Source organism: Brachycentrus maculatus, unplaced genomic scaffold (genome assembly GCF_059751285.1).
Source record: "Brachycentrus maculatus isolate JH-2025_06_01 unplaced genomic scaffold, ASM5975128v1 h1tg000194l, whole genome shotgun sequence".
Classification (NCBI taxonomy): Eukaryota; Metazoa; Arthropoda; class Insecta; order Trichoptera; family Brachycentridae; genus Brachycentrus; species Brachycentrus maculatus.
In genome coordinates this window covers 730001-753901 of record NW_028280945.1, presented here as the reverse complement: position 1 = coordinate 753901, position 23901 = coordinate 730001, and the positions used below count along the sequence as shown (strand labels likewise).

At 29.5% G+C, this 23901-nt stretch overlaps 1 protein-coding gene across 1 annotated transcript in view; it reads left to right on the top strand.

Annotated features, from left to right (window-relative positions):
* Positions 1-23901, top strand: part of LOC148307710 (lachesin-like) — a 275466-nt gene that overhangs the window by 228458 nt on the left and 23107 nt on the right. Inside the window, exons 6-7 of the mRNA XM_088262956.1 lie at positions 9958-10086; positions 18202-18340. Coding sequence (XP_088119082.1) covers positions 9958-10086; positions 18202-18340 — 268 coding nt within the window. The remainder of the gene's footprint in view (positions 1-9957; positions 10087-18201; positions 18341-23901) is intronic.

The following is a 23901-nucleotide window of genomic DNA, read 5'->3' as shown; positions in this document are numbered from 1 at the left end:
CCTAACATTGTTTACACTTCAAATATGAACATTTTAAGTCATCCTGAATTCGGCGCTTTTACATTAAACGAAACAATTGCATGGAAAATAAAATCACAAACAAATTCAACAAAATATTCATCAAATTCAGTTTAGTTTTTTCAATCATTTCAACGAAAAAAATGTGCTATCGAATCAGCCTGTATGTGATTGAACAATGTTGAAATATCAAGGTTTTTATTCAAACATCAACAAAGATAACGAAGTCCACTTATGAAAATGAACTTACAGGGGTTGAAACTTATCGTTGGCTTGTAAAAACTTTATATGCACTGTAACATTCGCCATTTTTCCCATGATTGACAACCACATTACACAAATATCTGAAGTTCATTACAAGCACAAATCTGTATGAAATATATAATATTATTTTCAGAAATATTAAACATACTATGAGACACTGAAAACATAATTTTCAATTTTATAATACTTGTATCTGCTAGTTTTTATTTTGTTATTTATATATAGAAAAAAATGGCACGTTCAATACGTTGTGAATCAAATTCAATTTAAATTCAGATATGTATTTCTCCGTTATTGAAATATGTCATACAATTCTAAGAAGAAAATAAAACCTTTTCAATATTATGGCTTCCCAATATGCTATGAAAAACATTTGATATGTACATGTTTTTTTATTTTTATAGGAAATTTAATTTATCGACTTTCATCTAGCATTTCTGACCTCTTTCCATACCCAATACTGCGTGAACTCTGCATTAAATGATGCTGTGTTAATTTTGTTATTAATAATAGAAAAATAAGGTGTCCTACATATATTCCTTTTCATAGAAGGGGGGTTCATTTGTTAAGATATAGATTCAAAATTTACTTTAATAAAAGAAAATGATTTTTCATTTTTATTGACATGTATCATACATCGTTTTGCCACACATTTGTCTGGGGGATCTGACTTTATTTAGTATGTTTCATCCTTCATTTGCCAACTTCATATTTTTGTTAAATACATTAACTTTATAAAATTAAACAACTTTCTTTAAACAACTTTTTTATTATTAGTACACTAACTTACCGGTTTCGACAAGAATCTTGTCATCATCAGGGTTTATTAAATTCTAAAACATTTAAAACATGAAAATACTCATAATTAATTACATTCCCTTACCAAAAAATTCCACACACTCCGTAAAAAATCCTAAATGTTATTTTTAAAAGTGGTTAAAAAAAAGTTTTTTAACTTTATAAAGTATATAAAATGTGCCACAAAGTATTTGCGAAAAACTGTTTAACTAGATTCGCCTTATAAATTTGCTTTACTATTCTTTTTTACTCGTTCATTTACTATGTTCAAATCATCTTAAGACTCTTCTCAATTTTATCGATAATGCTCAACTCAGCCTTGCAATCATCTCTTATATCAGCATTATATCAACATATATCGTACATACATCGTTTTGTTTTTATTTTTTAGAGTTCTGAATATATATAGATAAATTAAATGGTGGGAACTAAGCTCGTATTTCGGAAATGAACAATTTCAGAATGGATCATATTTCTAAGATTCTCCGTAAATTAGTATAATATTCGTAAATATTTTACATTGGATATGAGAATTTGTTATTTACTCGTGCAAACATATTACCATTCTGAAATGTTAGCAAACTAGAGGACATTTTATGAACAGAGATTATTACAACGCCCTTATATTCCCGGGACCCTTTGATGTTTCCACCAAATATATTATCATCTTTTATTTAAGAAAATTTCCCTAAATTAATTCCATTTTCCCTTGTTTAAACAAATTGCGTCAAAACAATGAATTCGTTTTGTAATTTCTTTTTTATATCTTCAAATTACTCTCCTTTGTGAAGCGGAACTGAAACGAATTATTTTTCAATTAAAATTGTCTTCAGTTTACTCTCGACTCTCAATGTAAGTCTTTTTTTTATACACGAAAATTAATTTTATTTCATAGTCCTTACAAATTTTCCACTGAAATCTGTTTACTTCAAAGTTATGAACTTTTTTCCGAGTTTCTAAATATCACTGATATTATTTCATTAAAAGCTTTAAAGAAAAATTAAATTCGTTTACATTTTTGATGAAATTCATGCTTTTTTCTCTATATAGGGGCAAGCTTCCATATAGGCATGAAAACAGTGTCTACTCTAACGTACTCGCATTAATTTAGCCTCAACTAAAGCTTTTTTTCTACTTTTTTATCTAAAATAAATACAAATAAATACTACACTGCCTGTTTCAGTAATCTGCAAAATAAAAAGAAACATTTTTTGAATAATGATATTTCAATAACCCTTATTGACACAAGACATGCCTCACTTGATGTAGCAGTGCCACATATCCCATAGAGAAAAATATGAGCTAGAATTGGAATGCAGAAAAGTGGGCACCCAGCTATGAAGAATGAACGTTGCACTAAAGCATAAAAATCAATTATATATTACAAAATAGCATCGTATCTTGTAAATGTGTCAAAAAGATTAAGAATATTTTATAAATTAGAAGATGAGGTTTCAGAGAAAACAGGTAGAGGAATCTAGGTGGAAAATTCGTTGCCCGGTGCCGGCAATTCTACAGCTTCGTCAGATCAGCTTTATTGGAATACATCGTAGCCAGAACAATTAGACAAACCTACTCTTATAATTTTAATATTATTCATTATATCGGACACTGAATTGTTCACTCTACGGATGAGATGTCAGTTTATGTAAAGTGTTTCAACATGATATGAAATATGTTTATATGTAATTTTGAAAATCCAGGTCGTAAGTCCTGGGATGCTTAGACTTCCATATATACACATTTTATATCAAGTTGAGACACTTTTGAAAAACCTACTCTTTATTTTTGTTATTGTATATTTACTGACTGTTATTAAGAATGTACCACTAATAATAAGTAAGGGACAAATTAAAGAGCAATAATTTCAAAATAAAATAAAAGAAACAACCCTAATGGAGGCAATTTTTTTATTTTTCCATAAATTGTAAACATTTATTTAAAGAACAATTTTAAAACTATTACACCTTGTTCCATATAAAGGTCAAATTATGAATTATCTTCTATATTTATTCTAATAATAATTTATTAAATAATATATTGTTTCAAAATTCTTCACCGTTGCTTTCCATTTTTCCTTTGTTTTCAAACTCCGCCCCTTGACTAACCCTTTCCCTTTACTTTCCCCGCTCCTTATTTATAGAACAATTTTATATTTTATATTTTAGTTATTTCACAGACCTGAATGATGGAAGTTTAACTTCTGAAACATGTAGTCTATAATAAAACTCAAGTGGTAAAAAACAAGTGTTTTCTTTAATCATTGTAACAATTTTAAACATATTTTAAATAAATTTTGCTCAGACTCACCGAGCCACATTGTGTGCCTTGTCGGTGGAGTTCTTTAAACATACATTTTTATTGTTTTCATCCATTTTAACCTAAAATACACACAAAAAGAGAGAAAATTTAAAAAATATTAACTATTTTACAATTTTCATAGAATCAACTCTTGATCATTTCCCATTCATTTTAATTATGAAAATGTTATGGACGTTTCATAACATATTTTTTCCTTGATAAATATATATTTATATTTGCCTATGATGAATATTCGTGTCTACGTAAATACTCTGAAACAAAATCGCTTAAAAATTACACCCCCGCAATCGCGTAAAACTTTTTTCGGTCCCTTTTTCAAGATAATACAAAAACAGTGAGATTCTTCGGGATCCCGACCCTAGTTTGTTTCTTATTCTTTGCAAAGTTCCCATATTTCCCTCGAGAATAGTTGTTGTCTATCTCTCTCCGAAGTTGTTCTCCGAAATCACCTTATTGCGTAATGGTTCGGATACGGTACAAAATCATGCCAAGTTTGGGCGCAAATCGCCCGGCTAATATACCAACTTTTTCAGTGTCTGTTAATACTTAATATTCCAGCGGATAGATGAGTTCCTCACCTCGACGTGTCCGCTCGCTTGAAAAGGGTGGAGACTGTGAGATACAGGTGGCTGAGTGCAATACCTTTATCTTAATGTTCTAGTTCTTAGCTTCAAATTCTTTCCAACTTCCAGTAAACACACATTATTGTGCATTTTGAGCGTGTCCAAATACTTGTTCACAAAATCTGGATTATCTCCAATTATAGGAGTGATTTTCATATATATTTTTTTTCATATTATTTTTTATTTTGTGAACAAGTATTTGGACACACTCAAAATGTTATAAATAAATTATCTGGTCAAATTATAAGCTTAATAATGAAAATAGTATTTTCTGGCGTTTCTCATGTGTGTGATTATAATCCAAGGTTTGGACCTCACATACTAATATAAGAGTTTTTGCTTAATAAAAAAGCTTCCTTACATCTCACCAATAGATGTCTCTAGTGAAGTTTTAGTTATTCAAGAACAATGTTTCTGAATTGGTTCATATATATAGAACTTCCAAGAATTTGAGTAGTGTGGTTGTCAATAATGGGTAGAATTAGTGAATGTTACACGTGTGTAAAGTGATCACTTAAACAAGCCTATGACGGTCGTCAGCCCCGTAAATGCCCAGATTTCCATATTCTTCCTTGGATGAGATGTCAAAAAATAATATACATTTCAGTGTTTTTAATACTTAATATTCCAGTCCTTCACCTCATAATGTCTGCACTTATGAAAATGGTGAAATGCAGGAAGTGAATGGCAATACTATCTTACTTTTTACAACCAAATGTACTTTTACCTCTAGTAAACAAACATTTTATTGTATTTTAATATTTAATATTCCATTGGATAGATGAGTTCCTCGCTTTATATTCTCTTTGGTTTTGGAAAGTGTGGTGATAGTTAGATACATATGGTGGATTTCAATACGTTAATCTTAATATTCTGGTTCTAAGCTCCAAATTCCATCTAACTTCTTACAATCGTAGGCACTATTACCACGAGTAAACATACATTTGAAAGTATGTTAATGCTTAATACTTCAGCAAATAGATGAGTCCCTCACCTAATCATGTCCGCACTCTTGAAAATGGTGAAATACAGGAAGTGAATGGCAATAGTATCTTACTTCTTACAACCAAATGTACTATTACCTCTAGTAAACATACATTTTATTGTATTTTAATATTTAATATTCCATTGAATAGATGAGTCCCTCGCCTTATATTGTCTTTAGTTTTGGAAAGTGTGGAGATAGTGAGATACATATGGCGGATTTCAATGCGTTTATCTTAATATTACGGCTCTTAACTTCAAATTCTATCCAACTTCTTACAACCGTAGGTACCATTACCTCCAGTAAACATACATACCTCTTCACCTGAATGTATTTTATTTCCTCACCTTTTCGCACGAAGTGGCGCTTTTGTGCATTACTCGTTTCAAATTGTTGAATGCACTTATCGTGGGAACTCTTACAACTACAGAACGCTATTTTTGTGAAATTAGATGTGTATATAATATTTACTAATAATTTAAAATGCATATTTTTACTATAATTGTGATACTTTTTTGTGTCAGACCGTTTTAATTTCATTTAAATAACCAAATGATGAAATTATTTTTCCGAATCAGTGAATTAATCACGAATTAGTGTTTTTTTCTTTTTATTTAAAGGAATAACACGCAAAGCCTTTACTTTTAGAGGCTTGTCTTTACTTTTAGAGGTAGGATAGTAAGGATAGGGAAGGTTAATGTGAAAAACTCATCACATACACCCAGACCAATTGAAAATAAATCTTTCTTGAATTTATTTTGCAAATGTCGGGAATCGAACCCGCGACGCCAGTTTACCAGTCGAGCGTCTACCAAACAACGCAACGGCGCCTGCCTGTTAAAGTGGTATGACACAAAGTGAACGATGAAGTATAAGTCGAGTGTTATATTACCATACCAGAAAGCTAAAGAGAAATGAAGACTCTACGACCCATTGCAGGCCTAACACTTCGCGACAGAGTTAGAAACTCAGATATAAGAAAAATCTGCGATGTTGAATATGTTGTGCGATGGGGAAGAGAAAGAAGACGTTTCTGGAGAGATCATGTGAGAATATCGATTTCGGATCGAGTGGTGAGGGTGGCTGCGGACAGCAACATAAGCGGGATCAGATCCCTAGGAAGACCACCTAAACGATGGAAGGATAGCTGGTCTTCCACCTCCCAGGAGCGACCCGAGAGTGACAGGACCTAGTCCTAAAAGAAGAAGAAGAAGAAGACCAGAAAGCTAACAATGCTGTTCATTTCCAAAATATATTTTTAGCTATAATTTTTTGTACATCTTAAAAATAGCGAGAAATTTTAAAGCGCAAAATATGATTTTTAATAGGATTATAGTATTGAAAAAGTTTTGTTTTTAACACTCCTTTTTTGTTTTGTTTTTCATAATTTTATAAACCAATGTTAATCAAATATAAGAAGAATTAATGTTTAAAAAAGCTTTATTCTTTCTACATTTCTATCCTCTTAAAAACTTTCTTAAAAACAAGTAATTTTCTTTGGGAAAATATTGGTTCCCTTTTTATAAAGCCCTCTTGCTCTAAAATTAGGTATTCCATCCAATATTTCGAGAAAACACTTAAAATCTGAGTTTTCTCATTTAATACTCGAAGTAAACAACAACAGTGGTAAATTGTTTGTCGCAGACGATGTAATTTTCTCTTGTCCAAAAACCGTTTCCAAATCGTTTACACAATAGCCGATTTCATTGCGAGCTCGTTCTAATAACGGCTTTTAGCTTTTACTGTCGGCGCTCAATAAATTACTTAAAATTAATTTTACCGTCTTTTCGATTTGTATTCACCCCATCAAAGAGTTCTCGGTATTATTTATACAGATGGGAAATGGAAACTCAATCACCTAGAAGTTATTCGACTTCTCTTACTTCCCATACATTACTAATTACGTTCCCTTCATAAAAATATTTTTTTATCCTTCTGGAAACGAGATAAATAATTGCTCCTTTATTCGCTTGAGTGACTTCCGTATCTGTCGATATTCCTTTATGTTTGATTTATTGCGTACAATTTTGTGGATTCACAATAAATTTTATACTCCAAAAATCAAACGAATGATGAGCAATAATGTATACATAATTATACAACTCCATTTAGATACCCTGAATAAAGCTATCTTTATCCGGAGAAAGCAAAAAAATTGCTAAAAATAGTAGTCAAGTTTTTATTTAAGTCAATCGTTTCAAAGTCGCACAAAATCTTTTTTTTTTACGAATTGAAATTTTATTTATTGTTTCGGCATTAACTTTGTGGTAAGACATGTTACAATGATTAAAGAAAACACTTCGTTTTTTACCACTTGAGTTTTATTATAGACTACATGTTTCAGAAGTTAAACTTCCATCATTCAGGTCTGTATAATAACTGTTAATAGTTATTATACAGACCTGAATGATGGAAGTTTAATTTCTGAAACATGTAGTCTATAGTAAAACTGAAGTGGTAAAAAACGAAGTGTTTTCTTTAATCATTGAAATAAATGAAAAATTTTGAAGCTTATTCTAAGAATGCAAGGCTGAGATTAAGCATTTTAGATAAAATCAAGAAAGATGTGTTTGTTTGATGAGATGGTTTGAACATGTAGAACGCATGAGTGAATAAATAACGGAAAAACAAATTTATGAGATGAATGTAGTTGAACTGAAATAAATAGTCTTAATTTATAATTGGTTACTCTTTTGGGAACGTTATTCAAAACATAAGTTTTAAATTACATATTTAATTAAACGTGGGCGTAATCCATGTGTTTCAACATAGCGCTAAACCTTTGATTCTAAAATAAACGAGCATCAATTTTAATTCCATTAGACTAAAAAGTTTTAAATATAATTGGATTCATGAAAACGAAAAATATTTTTTTGATTCCATTAACTTTTTGAAAAAAAAACAAAAAGGCAAGGAATCAGTAATTTTTCTTGTTTTGTTTACTCATTACAAGATTTTTTAAACGAAATCTAAACAAAGATGAAAATGTGGATGTCTGGGTATTTACAGAACTTATTACCTGTCATTGGCTGGTTGAAGTGATCATTTTGTACATTTTGCAACAATCATAATTCTACCCATGATTAATAGCTCTTTTGACCGCAATGGCAGTGCCATATGTTGAATGTAACAGCAATACATGCAAAACTAAACTATTATGGCACAAGAATTATAAAATTTAACATTCTATATTTTCTATCTTTTCAATTTAACTAGGCAGAGACACAGCTTCGCTTGGTGGGCTACAGCTAGTTATTTATAAATTTTACTGATACAGTACACATTATTCAAAATGAAAGTTGTAAATACGAGTATGTACGCGTCGATTTGAAATAATAACATTTAAATTTTTGAATAAAACTATGGACATATGCAACATCTATGGTGAAAATTAGTAAGTTAGCAGTCATTCCTTATTAAATGCTTTTGTGGTTATATTTCTGATTTGTTTAATGTACTAAGAAATGTCTTTGAATATACTTTTTAATTATATTATCCTTGTTTATGCTTGTTCAATATTTTCTTATTCATACTATTTGCAATATTTTAAGGGTGTAAATATTTTTTTGCGTTTTTGGGTCTGAAAAACATCCGGCATCGCAGGCATTTTATTTCCTATGAAGCTTTTTTATGAGCTCCAATAATATTTCTCAGTAACAAATATTCGAGATGCGTATTTTTATTATCATATAATTTGTGCTACAAATAGTGGGTAAAAATGATTTTTTACTACTACGACAACCTACACGCCGTTTTTCTGAAGGGGTAGGCAGAGAAGATGGAACGCCACACTCTTCTGTCCTGACATACACTCCTCGCTTACTTCACATGCATCCATCTAGTCATACATGCCCTCCAATCACGTAGACTTTTGACACCAACAAATTTTAGGTTCCTACTGACCTAACTTGTCATAACAAGTTGCTACATCATTTTGTAACGTAAAACATCAAATAATCAACGTCTCGTTCAGGGCGTTTGGCTGAAAGTCCCAGGTTCGATTCCCAGGTGGGTTAAAATAAATATATGTGACTATACTTATTTAGTATAACCCTGGCCTGGTACAAAAGTCAAAGATGTCAGATATCATTCAATGATTTTAAAATATTTAGATTTCAAAATACAAACTTTAACCGTTTTTAATACCAACAAAAGGTTCATCTTTAATTTTTACATGGTAAAGTCCACTAGTTCTTAAAATCTAATGTAACACGTGTTTCGCTTTTGAAAATGATGCGGAATGCATCGAAACGCATGTCGTAATAAATTTTGAGATATAGTGGTATTGATAAAGAAAAATTTACTTAAAAATGAATAGATATTGCCGAATCATCCGGAAACTATCCGGAGCATTGGTCTGTATGTTCCCGATAGTTACCTAAGACAGCGTCGGCATAGATTGTTTCACATTCCTATACACAGGACCAACCTGCCGATGGTTATGCCTGTAGGAAGAGCTACCGCTATGTTGAACAATATCACATTGGATATTGATCTGTTCCATGTGTCCGAAGGAGTTTTCCGAAGCGGGATTCTTCTACACCTTTAAGTCTTCTTGCTTACTTTTACTTTTAATATATACGCCTTTAATATTGTTTGTTATGTATATATTATTTTTTTTATTGAATAAATTGAAATTAAATTGAAATTAAATTGATATTGAAATTGAAATCATTCAATGAAGTTATTTCATTTATATCAATGCACACATCTAAAGATTTAGTTATGCGACGATTATTAATTAACCATCATCGGTGGATCACTCTTAACAAAACGTTATCTAATTCGTTGAGTTTCATGTATTGCTTGCTAAAATAAGTAAATAACGATTAAAAATTAATGTTTCTGGGTTTAATCCGATACTCCTTGTTACAACTTACACGTTTCAAAACTCTAGGCTTGCCCACTTGAAATTAAGTAATAATATTTATGTGTTTCTTATTGCAGTTGAAGTTTATAATGGGGAAAGTCTGCCCCTCACAAAGTTGGACCGCAAACAAATGGGAGCGTACCTGTGTATAGCGACCAACGATGTTCCACCCGCAGTTAGCAAGAGGATAATGGTGCAAGTCAATTGTAAGGACACGCTTTTTCAATTACTTTTTTTCATTTTTATAGTTCTATTATTGAAATAGAACTATAAAAAGTCAGCCTCCGTAGTGTAATAGCAGCATGCTCGGCTACCGTACTAGAGGTCCCGGGTTCGATCCCCAGGGGGGGTTAAATAAATATAATTGATTTTTCACTCTAATATTTATTCAATATTACCCTGGACTGGTACCTGAGGCGGAGGGCTGATCACCTTTCATTCATGAGGCCATGATCAAGATAACACTGCGTTTATATGATGCGTTTTATTTTTGTTCGCCTCCGTAGTGTAATGGTCAGCACGCTCGGCTACCGTTCTGGAGGTCCCGGGTTCGATTCCCAGAGGGGTCAAATAAATATAAGTGATTTTTTCCACTGTAATATTTATTCAATATTACCCTGGACTGGTCCTGAAGCGGGGGGCTGATCACCTTTCCTTCATGTGTAAAACGATCAAGATAACACTGCGTTTATATAAAGCAGTGCCCTATGCACCATTGGGGTGCGGATAAGGGTTTGAATTGAATTGAATTATTGAAATAATATATTAAGCTTTATGTAGAGTGGTTAGTAGTGTTACTATCTTTATTATTATGGTAAAATTTTAACGGTGTTTTGTTAAAAATATTTAAGGAGATGTATTGCCCTAACAAGCTCAGGAAAATAAGCAAGTTAATATCGTATGTACCTACTGGCAAAACACGTTAACTCGAAAATATGCAATTTTGACTTAATGATGCAGTATTATAAAGTTTTTAACGTTCTTTAAAGTGGCAAAATACACTAAGTAGTTTGAAATGTCATATTTATGGGGTTTTAAAAGTAAATTAAACTTTATGTTTAATATTTTATTTATTGTTTCGGCATTAACTTTGTGATAAGACATGTTACAATGATTAAAGAAAACACTTGTTTTTTACCACTTGAGTTTTATTATAGACTACATGTTTCAGAAGTTAAACTTCCATCATTCAGGTCTGTATAATAAATAAAATATAAAATATAAAATTGTTCTATAAATAAGGAGAGGGGAAAGTTACAAATTCTTCATCTTTGCTTTCCATTTTTCCTTTGTTTTCAAACTCCGCCCCTTGACTAACCCCCTCCTCCTAACTTTCTAATAAATAAAAAAATATGTATTAAAATTAAACTAGTTATAAATCAAACTATTTATTATGAAATTTAAATTTGCCTTTTTATTTAAAAAAAATACCTCATTATTAAAATAAACCTTGTTATCAATTAACTTTTTTGTTAAGTAATTTAATTAACCGATTTGTTTAAAAAAAATACCGATTTATGTATTTATTCAATCTACTAAATTCAAATCAGAATCAATGAAAAATATCATGTGCATTTTCGTTAAAGCGATGTGGCAATTCAAACGGTATATCTCCTATTGTCCGTATTACCGATTTAGGTTTCAAATAATGACAATAGCTGCAGTCCCTAGTTTCGGAAACCCCATTTAAAATGTTTCCCCAAACCTCGTTTGGTTTATGTATTTCCCGGTGTGGCGGAAGGCCGCCCACAATATTACCAATAATAATTCTCCTCCGTATAGAAACCATAGAAATAGGTCCACACCATCTTGGTAACTACGAGGACTGCTCACAATAGATATAGAACCGAATAGCAGTTTGCTACTTTCGTTCGATTTCAGAACTATCCGGCCCAAAATACTGTACGGTCATTGTGAGAAAACGTGTTCAATGAACATAGTAAACTAACAATCTCTTTTTAGTTTAATTTTTTTTACATCTCAATATAGATATGAAGAAGAAGTCTAGGTTTATGACTAGGCGTTGTATTTAATACCATTGTAGCTGATTCTGGAGTGTGAGCCTTGCATAGTATAATTTTAAAAAAAAGTCATTTTCTTTATTTGTTTATTTTTATTATTTTTTTTAATTTATTAAGTTAGCTTTTATTACAACTGATATAAACTTTTTTTGACACTTAATTTACATAATCTAAATAAATATTTACATCTCTTTACAGTAAAAAAAACATTTATTTTTAAATTCTTTCAGGCTCTTTTCATTCTTTATACATTCAGGCACCTCATCATACATTTTCAAACCCTTATACATTAAACAAATTTGCAACTCGGCTTTTTTAAACAATGACAGTCTTGTTTTATCTTTATTTCTAGTAATACGTTCATGACAATTTTTGTTTAAAAATATTTTATCCTTAAAATATTTTGGTAATTTATCGTTAAAAAAATATTTTTAAAGATCGGTATATTAAATTTAAGTCTCTTTTATATAAATAATCAGTTAAGTTTCTCTCCCATTTTTTTCTATATTAAAATAAGTATATAATTTTTCTTAAAATCTATTTTAATAATTTAAAATGAATATATTCTACATATCACGACTTCGTTGTTTGTTAGATTTCTGTTATGAATTTTAATTTCATTTAAAATATAATATTTAAAAAAAAATTATTACAAATGATACGCTTCTTTGACAATTTCAAACGACTAAGTGACTCGAACGACTGACAAATGTTTGTGTTACGCAAGCTTTGTTAGATTGTGTTCGGGTATGAAATCCCGAGCGCCCTTGTCATTGCTGCAATACTCCTTTAATACCTATCATCCAATTCCTTAATTTCCTCTCCAAATACATACCAATAATGTCCTTCATCCTATATTCTTTCATTTATATAATTTACAAGTGTATTCTATCAACAAAATTCAACTCATTTGCTTCAGATTTTAGTGTATAGAAACTAAAATTTAAAACGAAGGACTGTTCACCATGCGTTCTAATAGTTGCTAGAATTTTCACAGGAGTAAATCCAATCACAAGTAGATTAAAGCTATTGAACATAAAGTTAAACATAAAGTTAAACATAAAGTTAATATAAAGACCAAGTAGGACCATGATTAGCCGTATTACAAAGGCCATGGCTTGGTTTCAGAGTCACTTGGACTTTAGGTAAATTAAAAAATAAACCGAGTGCTTATGTCCAAAAGATGTTTGATCGGTCTCAAAGATGCTTGCTTCTATTTCTTACATTTATTACTTGTCTAAGAAAATTATCTTTGCCCGGTATGTTCAATATTCAGTTAATATAACTTAAAAAATGATATTGAATATTTCTTGAATGTTTTTCGCAGATACTTTGTGCCACATTTTATAAACTTTGTTAAATAAAAAAAAGGTTGTTTTAACCACTTTTTATTGGTACACTTTATCCAACCGGTTTCGACAAGAACCTTGTCACCATCAGGGTTTATGTACTAAATTCTAAAACATTGAAATACTCATAGTTAATTACCCTTCCCTTACCAAAAACTTCCACGCACTCCGTAAACCATATGAAAATATGATTTAAAAAACTCATAAATGTTGTTTTTACTATGCATTGTATATGTTTATTGAATATGTTTAGTCAAAAATAAATTAATGAGGTTGATCCCCAGAAAGAAAACAATACAATCTTATATCAATCAAGTTTTGTCAGATAGTTCATTTATTTTTCTTGTAATATTTTCTAAATAAGACAGCTTCCTTCTTTTAAAATAAGTTTACAGCTTTATTTTCCCAACTTTAAAGAATATAAATTTAACGATTTCATTTCCTCGCCTTATTTTCACTCAGACCAGTTCAATAATAAGAGTAGGTGGTTTATATTCACATTACTATGCCATCGGAAGCACTTGATGCACCAGTGGTTTCCAATAGAATGTTTTCGGTCCACGGGCATCGAGAATTTTCAATTTTCTGGTCATTTCTATAACGAACGGCGGTTTTTGCCTGCAAATTCCAATCCTTTGTGCTCATTTTACAATAATGGACATTCTTCTTGAAAACGTAATTTAATTTGATCTTTCTGTTTAAATACCACCTAGAATTAAATCGCGATCAAATAATTAGTAGCAAATGTGCTATTTAAAATATATACCAGAATTATTATTGGTATACTTTATTTACAAAACCTTTACTTTTTTTAGTAAGTTCCAAGATTGAATTACTGGTACTTTGGGAAATTTGTTCTTAAACTTTTCTTTAATACTCACGTATACACTGTCGAACCTTTGTGTATAAGAAAGTATTAATTCATAGACAATCTGCACTTAAGTGAGCTTCTGAGTCAAGTAGATGATAACTCTCTGACTCCGACTAAATAGTACATATCATATCTATTTGCTTTGAAATTTTAATGCAACTTGAATTTAAATACGTGCCTGTCTATTAATTATCTAAATAAATAATTAAAATATCATTTTCTATCTAAATAAATAAAAATATTTTATCACAACATTGGATACAAAGAAAATCATTGTATCCAAATACTTGTTAAAAAATCTGGGGTTTCCCACTTGGGCGTTATTTTTATATTTCTGTAAGATGTCAAAAATAACAATAAAATATTGATGTATGTTAGCTTAAAGTCAAAAATCTCCTAAAATATGTTTTAAATACTCGTTGATACTCGTAACAGGTGTTTTTACCTGTCTAAGGTACACTCATAAAAATATTCTTATGGGATTCTTATATATATATATATATATATATATATATATATATATATATATATATATATATATATATATATATATATATATATATATTTATATATAAATATATATATATATATATATATATATATATATATATATATATATATATATATATATATATATATATATATATATATATATATATATTATATATATATATATATATATATATAAAATACCTATGTACCTATCTATACATTTTATTAAGTACTTACAAATAGTACCTACATAAAACAGTTCTACCACCAGATGTCGCATGCGTCGCACAGAATAAAACAAAAGACTTCCGATAGAAAAAATAAAATATTCTGAACTGTCAGAATCAGATAGATAGATAGAAACTTATTATAAAGATAAATTAAGAATAAACTTTAATTATAAACTTTAATTACAAAGCAACACATTGTTTATTTTATTATTATACACCCACTTTACATATTATTTACACCCAATTTTCGAAGAAAAATATTACCACGTGATATATAAATATATATATATATATATATATATATATATATATATATATATATATATATATATATATATATATATATATATATATATATATATATATATATATATATATATATATATATATATAAATATATATATATATAAATATATATATATATATATATACATATATATATATATATATATATATATATATATATATATATATATATATATATATATATATATATATATATATATATATATATATATATATATATATTTTAAAAGTGAAATATTTGTGTTTTCATTATTTATACAAATATTCCAATTTCATACTATTTCTGTGAGCCTAAGCGGCTCATTTTTAAAAATAGGTATCAAATTGTGATAGAGTGGATTCGAACCGAGAAACTCTGTCTTAAGAGTCCGCGACACTAACCACGGGACCACAACCCGATACATATTCGTTAAAAATAACAGTAACACACGGAATTCTTAATTATTTTTGACTTCATCTAATTGCTGTATTTTATTTTATGTCACATTTTTACGAATTTAATTTTTTTATTACTTTTTAAATATAGATTTTCAAATTTAATTACATAATACTCATTAATTTTAATTATATTCTCAATATTATTAATATTTAAAGTAAATATTACTATTATAAGTAAATATTAATATTTAAAGTAAATATATTAAAATAAATTTAATTAATCAAAAATTTAATACATTAAAATATTCATCTAACACTGACAAGTTGAGAAAGGGAGCAAGAAACGATCAAGGAATTAAATCCCTGTTCACCAAACAAATTAAAAGATTTTAGTACACCAAAAAATGTTAATACGAATAATAATTTCCCTTGTTTTAAAGTGATGGACTTGTTTGAGGGAGCTCGCTCCGTACTAATGATGCGAGAAAAAGCTTTTAAGAAGGCAATGAAAATTAAACGTTTGTTTAATTATCTTTTTTATGATATATCCAGGGATTTATTTTTGTTTTATTCAGTGGCATTAAAAACCTTTTTCTGAATAACGAATAAGTAATTTAATACTATTATATTTTTGATTATTAAAAGATAGTATTTTTACGTGATGTTTCAGGGATTAAGCATTATATTATGTATTAAATGTTAAATCAAACGCTGATATTTTGAGATAACTGAGTTTTATTTTATTTTTAAAAAACGCAAAAAAAAATAATTTTGTGACAATTGTTTCGCATAGTTATGGCATTTTCAAACGAATGTTCGTTTGAATTGACGTTCGCTTGAAAATGCCGTAACTAGACGAAACAATTGTCACAAAATGTATTTTTTTATGTGTTTTTTAACAATGATAATATAAGAAAAATATAATATAATATAGTATGTACTATAGTATATTTTAATATAAGAGTTTCTGCTTAATAAAAAGCTTCTTTACATCTCACCAATAGATGTTTCTAGTGAAGTTTTAGTGATTCAAGAACAAGGTTTCTAAATTGGTTCATATATACAGAACTTCCAAGAATTTGAGTAGTGTGGTTGTCAATAATGGGTAGAATTGGTGAATGTTACACGTGTGTAAAGTGATCACTTAAACCAGCCTATGACGGTCGTCAGCCCCGTAAATGCCCAGATTTCCATATTCTTCTTCATCGTTGATGAGATGTCAAAAAATAATAAAAAAATAAAATTAAAAAAAAACAATGAAAACTCAAAAAAAAAAGAGTTTGATTGTTTGTACATAAATTTAAATGGAGTTCTATAAATTAAACGCCAAATCTATAAATAACGAAACATTATCGTAAGTATTTTTACATGATGTAACAGTGATTAAGCATTAAAGTTAGTTGTTTTACATGATGTAACAGTCGATAGTGTATATGGCTTGCTTTCTTCTCATTACAAAACTTTGCATGTTTACTTCACACCAAAAAGTAGCCAAAACATCAAAATCAAATATAATCACTCAAAAAATGTACTGCAGATCACGTGTGAATGTTAAATCGATAAATTTTCTGTTTTATTTTTACTAGATACATACTTTTTTTCTAAAATCTTTGCATTTGTTTTTTATGCAACCAGCATATTTTTAATAAACAGCGTATAATGATTTTGAATGAAAACATACAAGTATCATAATAGATTTTAAGAAATAGTGGTATTAATCAAGAAAAATAAATAGATATTTCTACAATGTGACTAAACACACTATGGACGGGAAAGATAATTCTACCCGTACGGTCAATTGATGGTTAAGGACGGGAAGGGTATTTTTACCTTCTGCACCAGCTTCATTTTTAAGTCAGATATGAAAGAATCACATAATTATAGTTTTTTTATGAATTTTCTGTACCAATCTATTTGTTAAGGTCTTAACTATATAAATAAATATCAAATCCCGTCCCCAGTGGTCCACAGGCGTAAAAAACAACCGTCCGAAGTGTTTTAAATCAATAACTTTAATTTAAAATCGATTAATAAAAATAGTAATAAAACGACCCAGTAAAAACAATCACAAAAGATACAATAAGAACACTAGCAGGAAAAAGTTTCAAACACCGTACCGAAATGCATCAAAACATATCACTCACTCCTTTCAAGAACGTCATAAATCAAAAATCGTCAATTTTCAGTAGTGCATATTTTCGAAATGCCCAGAAAATGTGCCAAATCTCAGCAAAAGAGGCATATTTTTTTATTAATATTTACCCGCTACAAGGCAGAAAATTTTGTTTTTGCATTTTGAAGAAAATGTATTGTTCAATTATTTTTTTTAATAATACTAAATATTGTTCAAATGTAGAAAAAAACCTTCGGGTTTTAACTAAAAAGATTTGTTGCACAGTAAAAAGTTCAATAAGTGGCTTGATTTTTATTCTCATTTTTAATAAATTGTGATATATTTTTAAACTTTGAAAATGTTCTCCTGAAAAAACAAGTTTACTTATGACGTTCTTGAAAGGAGTGAGCGATGTGTTACAATAGATTTTAATAAAAAGTGGTGTTTAAAAAGTAAAACTTAATTTATAAAATATTAAAATTCAGTTTTATTTTCAAGCATTCTGCCATTGCAAGTTTGAAAGAAAAGCCATTTTCTTATTACGATATGTTTTTTTTCTAGTTCCTCCAAGCGTTATGGTCGGTCAGCAGTTGATTGGAGTCCCAACAGGATCTGACGCTCACTTGGAGTGCCTAGTTCAGGCTTATCCATTAGCTGCCGGATATTGGATCAAGAATAGAGATGAACGACTTGTAAAGGGGTAAGGATGTTCTACACTTTATTTTATATATACAGAGATGAAAACAGAATCTGTATGTGTCGACAAAATCGTAAAGTGTGTGTGTTGAGATGGTTTGGGCATGTAAATCGAATGTGTGAAGAAATAAAAGTAACACAAATATATGAGACGAATGTGGTTGGTAATAAAAGCACATTATGAATAAAAAAGTTAAAAATACAAAAATGTTAATAATATTAGTATATAACCACTCACCGAGATTTTTATGTCTACCGGTTTCGAGACGTATCCGTCTCTCCGTCAGGACAATCACTAACACAGCATGCAAACAAAATTACCCTTCACTACTGAGGTTAAACATGCACTAGTGCATGTTTAACCTCGGTTCGTAGCGCATGTTTTTGCTGAAACCTTTAGTGCAGGTTGGTCTTCGGGTTGACTAAAAATCGCATGTGTTAAACATTTTGTGTAGTTTTAAGTGTGGAAATAGTGCTATGGTAGTGAAGGGCAGTATTGTTTGCATGCTGTAGTAGTGATTGTCCTGACGAAGAGACGGGTACGTCTCAAAACTGGTAGACATTAAAATCTTGGTAAGTGCTTATATACTAATATTATTAACATTTTTGTAAAAAAATAAATAAGTAAAAATAACTAACCACAAAGTAAATGCTTTAAATATTAATAATATTGAAAATAATATAAACATACTTATTAAGACCTTTCGTCAACTAATTAAGAATTTTACAACATAGACAATTATCCATCAAATGATAATTATTATATGCTTATATTAAACATTATTTTTCTGTTAATATATTTCCGATACATGTGCGATAAAACGATGTTTGATAGATGTTCGAAAAGTAAAACAAGGAAAAAATGTAAGGCTGAGATAAGCATCATCGATAATATTAAGAAAGGTGTTTTGAGATGGTTTGGAATGAATTCATGATATTAGAACGATTGAATAAATTTATGAAGCAAACGTGGTTGGTAATACTTGGTAAAACTTGGCTTGATTCAGTATTCAAATACTTAAAAGTAGCCTGGTATCGGAATAATCGGCGGGTATATATGAGGAGATATATGAATGTGTAAGAAACAAAGATTGTTTCCAAAAACAGATTGGTGTGGCATTCTATCCTCTCTGCTAAAGTGGCGTGATGGTAAGTTAGTTAGTTAGACAATATCATACTTATTTTTAAAATGTGTATGAAAAAAAATGTATAGAAAATTGTCACCCGGGTTGATTCAGTTGTTTTCTGTATTTTGTTGCATGATTGTGTGCATAAGAGTATGAAATGATTGTTCAAATAGATAAATTACCGCAAAAGGCAGTTGCTTTTAAAGCGCTTTTGAAAACATTTGTAGCCGAACAAAACATTGATAAAAAGCGTCTCGGTTTATATAAAATACTCATTTTGTTTTATTTCTCGCCTTAATTACTCCAGAATTTTCTCTCGAAAACTTGATTTTCATCTCCGTCCCATTTTAAAATAATTTACTCTAATTCCTTTTATACTGATAGAAAAAAAATAATTCTGAGATTTTTTAAAAAGATTTAGATATAATGAATCAAGAAAATACTTCGATGCTGATGATATAAAATAATACGGGACGATGTCTTCTTAGCTCATCACGGTGGTCAGTTTATCAATAAATAGGTCATCTAGATTTACATTAAGGCAGTAACTGACTTCAAAGACAAGGCAAGTCAGTGCTGACTCAGTATTGTTATCGTAGATATTGATTTTCACGTCAGTACAGCGCTGTCGCGTCAGTGCTGATATAATTATTCCCAGTGTAAACGGTGTAAGCCAGTTTTCGGCGTCAGTACTGACGTCAGTAACTGACTCAAAATTAAAATTCTAAAAGTAAATCAAATGCCTTTTATGCATGTTAATCGATATTTTTTTAAATTACACAAGTATAAATTAAATAATTACATTAAGTATAAACAATAACAATGAACGTAAGTCCCTCTCCAAGCATAACGGCTGTCCAAACTCAAAACACAGTAAGGGACATTTTCTTGTAGTACGTTTTTTTTTTTTTGACTAAGAAGATTCAAATTAGTCCAAAAATGCAAAAAAAACGTAGGTACTACAAAAAAAAAACAAAAAAAATGTCCCTTATTGTGTTTTAAGTTTGGAAAGCCGATAAGAGCTTACTCTCTTTATTGGAGAGAAACAGCGTTACAAAATTATTATAAAAAATATTATTAAATGAATTAATAATAATTTTGATAATTGTATTAAAAAATAAAAAAAAATAATAATCAAGACAATATACGAAATTGATATTTGCTGGGGATCAAATTAAATCATAAAACAGAGGGATTCATAATACGATTGCGATATGATAATATCCAGTTATCTGTACTTGTCCGAATCCCACCGAAAACACAGGAAAGTCTCAAATTTCAATTTGGCTCTTGGTCAGCTTATCCTCTGGACAATTGATTCAATAATCCTGGCACAAGTTATACATCGTCCTTCTTCCTTCTTCTATCACGTCTCGCCCTCCGGGGATGATCGCAGGCCTCGTGATATAAGACCCGGGTATTTATTGCCCGAACAATTTATTGTAGGATCGGGCCGCGGAGACTTGGAACGACCTCGGTTTGTGACGGGCCGCTATTTTTTCCATTATTATGTAATGTCTTTTGCGATTTTATTCGAAGCTCTTCGGGACCCTGACCGAAATAAAGTTTGGAGGGATGGACGCCTCTGTTGCCAATCAAAGGATTGGTTGCGGCGGAGTCTATTTCTTCAAACCAATCCGATCAAACGAAAAGTAACAAAAATGTTTATGTTGGCATTATAAATACCACAATTTTTTTTTACATCTCAACATAGATGAAGATGGCTGATAAACAAAATCTTTCTCAATCAAACGTAGATAATTCTCATGAAATTAATGATACATGTAGGAGTTCCAAAAATTTGAGTAGTGGGATTGTAATCATGGGTAGAACATTAAATGTTGCATATTTGTAAAGTAATCACTTAACCAGCCTATGACAGGCTATAAGCCCTGCAAATACCCAGACTTCTAAATTATTCTTCATCTATGTTGAGATGTCAAAAAAACTATTTTGTATGGAAAACACAGATTTGTGAACAAGTATTTAGACACACTCAAAATATTGACAAACTTAATTGTTTATGAATAGAAACATCAATCAGTGAGTTTTAAACAATCAACGGTATATTTTAAAATGCGTTGGTCATAGAAATTATATTTCTTTAAAGATCTTCTAAAATTGAACCAGGGTCAAAAATACTTACCATACCTTACGTATGAACATGATAATGATGAACTACAGTGTTTTTTTTATTTCATTTTACAAGTGCAAATAAAATATTTGAACGATATTTTATTTTCAAAAACATATGATAATTTTATTCCGGCTTGAATAAGAGGTGGTAATAATACTAAGTTAGATATATTATGTACAGTAAGTACATACAAAATATTATAAAATCAAATAAGAACATTGTAACGATAACACTAAAAATACAAATATTGTTAATAACATTGCTTAATCCCAGAGACATGATGTGAGATCAACTCGGTGGCAATCGCTACATTGAGCTCCAGTGCTGCCATATGTCCAGCCTCTATCTGTACTTTAAAGTTGAAGTTCTTCATCAGCCTCTCCCAGAAGAAGCCTACCACTCTATGCCTTACTAGTCCATCTCAGTGTGGTATATGTAATGAAGCACACCACTCCCACTAATGGTCATGAGAGCCTAGAATTTATTATTGAATTTTCAATATTTAAAATTGTTAACGAAATAAAGTATTGATTCAAAATTAATATCGATACACGTGTGAAAAATTAGTTAATAAACAATTTAAGTAAAGACATAAATAAATTACTGATAGACTTAATTAGACGTACATATACATATATTATACAACTATCAAAAGTTGATGCAGTATGGATACAATAATCAGATGAATAGTGAATATTGCAGAATTGTATAAATAATCACTTAAGCCAGCCAAATGCCAGGTCGTAAGTCTTGGAATGCTCAGACTCCATCTTCATTCACACAAAAACGATAACTGCTTCGTCTCAAATTGTGTTACATGTAATATTAATACGAGTATATCATTTGTAGATTGAATAAACCAATGTCTTATAAATAATAATAAAATTTTGTTTCGTCAGAGTGTTGTATTTAAAAATACGTTTTTTTCCACTAGATTTTATAATTTTCTATCAGTTTACTTTCAAGATGTTTCTGTTTTTATTCATTTCAGTTTCATACACTTTTTTGTTTTTCTGTTCTTTATTCTATGTGTTGGGTTTCTTCATTATTTGTAAAAAAATGTGTTTTCAAAATGTGAATTCATTATTAATCAGATATTCATATATTAATTATCTCTAGACATTTCTTAAATAAATCATGTTAAATTAAATAAAAAATAGTCAATACTACCTACCTTAAAATAAGTATATAATTTATTTATAAACAAAAAGCGTTATGTAATATAAACTTACGTAAAAAAACCTGTAAATTTATTCATATTAAAAGCTTAAAAAGGTTTTTCTTAATGAAGATAAAACAAAAATCAACAGACAAAAAAAGTTAATAAATCCCTTACAGTATTAAAAAAAACCTTTCTTTCTTATCTTCTTATTGAATAATAAAGATTTATTCAAATTCCTCGTCGTTTTTCCATCAAATCACAAAATACATGTTAAAAATAAATATGTAATAAAACATTGTAAAATCAAAATAATTTTCAATTATCTCCATGTTGCTGGATGAATTTATAAAACTGAATTTGGTTTTGTTTATTGTAATCTTCGTACAATGTTATATTGACACGATTACATCTCGTTCAGTGCTGTTCAATTTTCGAAAGATCCCTTTATATCCCCTTAAAAGAACAACATCTCCGAATTTCCCTGTTTTCCTGATCCCGCCACTTAAAACTCCTCCTGGGCTAGACCTTATTAGCTCTACCATCTCTAAAGGTTTATTTCGGAGATTGGGATCTTTTTTGTTGATATTTTTTTACGCTTTCCAATGTTGCCTGTAGAAAGTGCCACGTAACTTGACGATTTTATTTTTAAATAATAAAATAAAATTTGACACTTAAATTATTACCACTTACGATACCGTTTTTATTTATTATATGTGTTTCTTAAATGACTTTGTATTTGTTTGAAAGTCAATTTAAATCTAAGCATCCCAAGGCTTAGTACCTGGCATTAGCTTTGCTTGAGTAAGGGCACCACAAATTTCCATAATATATGTACATATACATACATCAAAATTACATAATATAGATTTTCTAATAATTTAATATTGCACAGATGTAAAACAACAGCAGCGTTAACTCATTATATGTACGTAGGTAAAAAAAAACTTTGGTAAACTTCTGGAAAACTTGAAATCTATAAAAAATTTATCAAACCTTTAAAAGTAAATTTAAAAAACATATAAGACTCACCCCTACCTAGACTCCATAGCAAGGAATATTTTTTTAATTTACATTTTTTTAATTTACTTTGTTTTCATTTACTTTGTTTATAAAAAAGAATTTGTAAAATGAACTCCCTC